The 4770-nt window shown below is 53.7% G+C and overlaps 1 protein-coding gene across 2 annotated transcripts; it reads right to left on the minus strand.

Annotated features, from left to right (window-relative positions):
• Positions 1-1231: 1231 nt before the first annotated feature.
• VAMP2 (vesicle associated membrane protein 2) lies at positions 1232-4770 on the minus strand. Of its 2 annotated transcripts, XM_021713982.1 has the most exons (5): positions 4517-4770; positions 4322-4442; positions 3683-3841; positions 3535-3586; positions 1232-2944 (listed from the first exon to the last, which is right to left on the minus strand). In XM_021713982.1, exons 1-5 carry the CDS (start codon positions 4522-4524, stop codon positions 2928-2930), a joined length of 357 nt encoding a protein of 118 aa, XP_021569657.1. In that variant the 5' UTR covers positions 4525-4770; the 3' UTR covers positions 1232-2927. The 2 variants fall into 2 exon arrangements, with proteins under 2 accessions (XP_021569657.1, XP_021569656.1); XM_021713981.1 differs by having other exon boundaries at positions 1232-3586; positions 4517-4703.

Below are 4770 nucleotides of genomic sequence, written 5' to 3' on the forward strand. Positions count from 1 at the left end.
GCGCGCGCCTGTAGTTCCAGCTACTTGCAGGGCTGAGGCAGAAGGATCGCCGGAGCCCGGGAACAGCCACTGCACTCCAGTCTGGGTGACAGAAGTGAGACTCCAACTCAAAAAAAAGAAAGGAAAAAAAAAAAAAGAATCAGCCAGGCGCAGTGGCTCACCGCTGGGAGACCGAAGGGAGAGGATTGCCTGAGCCCTCGAGTTCGAGACCAGCCTGGGCAAATTGGTGAGACCTCGTCTCTACTATAAATCAAAAACACTAGCCAGGTGTGGTGGCGTGTGCCTGTAATTCCAGCTACTTCCAGCTACTTAGAAGACTGAGGCAGAAGGATTGCCTGAGCCCAGCAGGTCGATGCTGCGGTGGCCCTGAGAGTGCCACTGCACTCCAGCCTGGGCAAGTGTGATAAAAAAAAAAAAATCACCTGGGCCCCTAAGAACCACTGGGACAAAATCTCCCGAGAAGAGGCCCAAAGATCTATTTTTAAACGTAGTTCTTAGGAGCCAAAAGGTTTGGGAAGCACTGTGTAGGTTTTCCACACTGCCGAATTTTCATGCTGTAGCCCGGAGAAGCTGTCCCTCCAGAGCTCACCTAGGACCCTCTACTCATTGTTGAAGCTCCTGGGGACAGATGATAGTGTGCCACATCAGGGGCATCCTGAACTTGGAGGCTGAAGGCGTTCAGTGTGGAATCTAAAGTCATACATCATAAACAGAATGCAGGGGCAGGGCAGTAAGTCATCTATAGCCAGCTCCCTGCCATGCACAGCTGGATCTCCCTGAGCCAATTATTTCAACAACTATTTACTAACCCCTTCTGGGGGTTGACACAAAGGAGAAGAGATGCTTCACAGAAGTGGCCATCTACTATAGGCCTAGGAATGAGAGTTAAATCGAGAGGTAACAAGGAGTCCAAAAGCAGGAGCATGCCCCGAACGAGGCATAGAGAGGGTAGCTGGGAACCCCAGATCGCAGGGTTCACTGGGCCTAGAGACACAGGGGCCTGTCACAGGATGTTACCAACTTCTGGTGCCCCCGCGTGGCCATTTTGGGCATCACACTTTGCACTGCCCAAGGTCAGGACCTCTTGCAAATCCCAGCCCCTTCCCCAATTTATCTTCTCAACTTTTCTGTTTTACCTGCAGTTCCAATATCCTTCCCGATGGTTAAGAAAAGATCTTATTTGACTCAGAAAAAAAAAAAACATAAAAAAAGATCTTAGGACAGACACCACCTGGTTACTCATTACACATTTATTGTACATTTTCACAATCTGGATGCGCCACAGAATTGGGGGCATGGGGTGAGGGAAGGGGGGATAGGGGACACTGGGATAATATGGGGGGTCTAGAACACAGCACCCCCACCCCCAGCATCTCTCCTACCCTTTCACACCACAGCTTATATATCCCTGCTCCCCCTCCACACAGAAAACCTTGAGTGTGGGAGGAAGAAATAATTTGAGGGCCCCCTCCCGTGGCAGGTTAAGGGACTGCACCCTCAGACCCCTTAAATTGTGCCATTTAAAAAGACAACAGACCTTTCTTCTATCACTTCACCCAATGAGGGGACAGCTCTCTCTGGGCTCAACAGCCTTGGAGGGGGCAAGGATCCCCATCTTCCAGCAAGTCCCATATACACATTGGCAGTGACTAGTACCCCCACCCTAAATTCAGGGGGGCAGTCAGAGGAGCTGGGCAGTGATGGGGGCAGCACCCCCCAAATTGGGGAGAAGGGTTTACAGTCCAACCCCCAGCAGGGGTGAGGCCAGAGATTTCAGGCAGGAATTAGGGGGTTTTCTGCCCTGCCCCCACTCCTCCCCAAGGCAGTGATGACCCCCCACACACACACTGGTAGCCACTCCTCCCAAAAAAGATCAGATTATAGCCAACCCCCAACTCTCCTGGTGGGAAGAGGAGGTGGATCAGGCAAATGGGAGGGAGGGAGACCCCTTGGGAATGTCAGTTGAGTGCCCCACACAAAAACTGGGGAGCAGGAATGTGGGGAGAGACCCCGAGTGGCAGAATTATTGGTCCATCATAACACACTGAACTCCAAGACACTTACACACCAGCTGGGGGGAGGGAGAGGAGGATACAAGAGGCTTGGAAAATAGGGATAGGAGAGGTAAACTGGACTAGAGGGGCTAGGAAGGGGCAATTCTGGGGGCCAGTACATCCTGGCTCACCAAAAGCCCAGGCTCCCCACCACCTGCAAGTAATGTCGTGCAAATGAAAGTGTGATACAAGGACCAATGAAAACTAACTCCTCAGTAAAAAAGAAACATAGGTTGAGGAGAAGATATGAGTGATAGAACTAAAAAGAAGAAAAGCAAAAGGGATGTTGGTATGCGAATGATATGCTAATCAACATGCTGGAAGCTCCCAAAAGACCTTGGGATTCTTAGGACCAAGGGGGCCAGTCTCAGAGCCTAGCAATGGATGCAAAGATGATGCATCTAGAGAGGCCTGGACTGGTGCTTTTTGTTTTTTGGTGGGGAGGGTGCCTGAGGGGGAGGAGGAGGGGGAGGCCAGGGCGGGAGGAAGGATCAGCTAAATCCAAGGAAAGCAGAAGGAGAGGAGAGGGACTATTGCATAGCAGATGCAAATGAAGGGACTTGGGGCTAGTCAGGAAGAGAGGGAAAGGGAAGGACAGAAAGAGGGAAAGAGAGAAGAGGTGATGGGAACCTCAGGAAGGGGTGTTAAGGACAACCGGAAAAATCTTCTAGTAATAAAACTACAAACAGACCAAATATATATAATATTATATATGTATAAATAACAGCTGGTTATTTACAGGGGGGCACACACACGGACACACACACGCACGGATCCAGGGGAGGGGGGCTGAAAGATATGGCTGAGAGGTGGAGGAACGGCTAGGGGTGGGGGGAGAGGCCCTTCTCTAGGCAGGGCAGACTCCTCGGGAATTTAAGTGCTGAAGTAAACTGTGGAGAGAGGGAAAGAGGATGAGGGAGAAGGGAGAAAGAAAGAAAGCAGTGTGTCAGGCCTGGCCCTGCTCCAGTCCTCCCCACCCCCAAGCTGGCTGACATCCTTCCCCTCTCTTAGTCTCAGTTTCTCCATCTGTAAAACAAGGGGTTGGACAGGTGGGTTCTGAGGTCCCTTCACTTCCATGATATGGCCATGGGGCCATAGATCCTAATCCTCCAGGCCTCTGAGACCACAAGCCCTCAAACAATGCGGTGGTTGTCTTTCTGATCTCTCAAGCCCCTGGGCCTTTCCTTTCTCCCTCTCCCCAATTCCAGGGTTCCCAGACTGGGCTCTTAGGCCCAAAGGGGTCTCAATGGATACATCAGCTTCCTGTTTCCAAAATCTTCCCAGAAATTGCCTAGAACCAGGCAAACTGCAGACTAAACATCATCAAGCTTTTTGGCTCTAAGTGAAGCAGAACTGCCATTAGCAGCCATACGTGTTTTTGTGCTGAAGAGTAAAAACTAGGTTAGTGACCTTCAAAACCCAGAATTCACTGGGGAAGACTCTCCAAAGAAAGGGCCCTGGACATTCCTGCCCCACTCACCGATGATGATGATGAGGATGATGGCGCAAATCACTCCCAAGATGATCATCATCTGGGGGTGACAGGGGAGGGTCAGTGAGACAAACCATGATAGCCCCATTCACCCACCAAGCCTCCTACCTGCCCTCCTGTCTGCCCCCATCCTTACCTTGAGGTTTTTCCACCAGTATTTGCGCTTGAGCTTGGCAGCACTTGTTTCAAACTGAGAGGCCCCGGCCTGGAGTGCATCTGCACGGTCGTCCAGCTCTGACAGCTTCTGGTCTCGCTCCAGGACCTTGTCCACGTTCACCCTCATGATGTCCACCACCTGGGGGAGAGGCCCACAAGGCAGGGGGTGTGCCAAGGCCCGCCTCAATGAGGGCACTCCTTGAACATGTGCCCTTTTTGCCACACACAGAACATACACCCCGACGCTGCCAGGCTAACATGCCAAGGACACACACAGAACACGCCTAGCACACCTGGGGACGTGCAGGGAGCACACATTAGGGGCATGCTGGTAGCCAGACATCTCAGATGTCAAAGCAACACCCTCTGTGGAGCCTCAGGCAGTCTGTCCATCACCAGAGCACACTTGCCCAGGCTGGCACACCCCAGGTAGGCAAGGCTGATTAACACCCTCGTGCCCTTCCAGATGCATTCTGACAAGGGAGACAGGGATGGGTCATGGTCTTTGTTCCAGAACCCACAGACGTGGACTGTCAATACCCTCAACCCAACACAGGCCCCCACACCTGTATGCCAACCCCCAGGGTCCTTCCCACTGCCTTTGACTCTCCCCACTCACCTCATCCACTTGAGCCTGGGTCTGCTGCAGTCTCCTGTTACTGGTGAGATTTGGAGGGGGCGCGGGGGGGCCCCCCTCCCCAGCCGGAGCGGCAGGGGGGGCGGTGGCAGCCGTAGCGGACCTGAGAAGCAGGGATGCATTAAGACCCAAGGCCGGGAGCCTCTGGGCCCCGCAGTCAGGGCTCCGCCCATCCACCTGTCCATCTGTCGTCCCTCCAGTCCCCCTTTTTGGGAAGAAGGCCACCCGCTGGAAGCCCTGGTCTCGGTCCGGCCTGCCGCCGATGAGCTGCGTGACCTTGGGAGAGACCCCCTCCCCCCTCCGGGCCTCAGTTTCCCCGCTGTCGAATAAGGGCGACCTCACAGACGCGATCTGGGGTAGACCCGAAATGACTAGCGGCCGCGGAGACAGGGGCGGGGCAGGCGGACGCCAGGCCCGCTACCCCCGCGGCC

This window comes from Carlito syrichta, unplaced genomic scaffold (genome assembly GCF_000164805.1).
Source record: "Carlito syrichta isolate Samal-C Ts95f unplaced genomic scaffold, Tarsius_syrichta-2.0.1 Scaffold305117, whole genome shotgun sequence".
Lineage (NCBI taxonomy): Eukaryota > Metazoa > Chordata > Mammalia > Primates > Tarsiidae > Carlito > Carlito syrichta.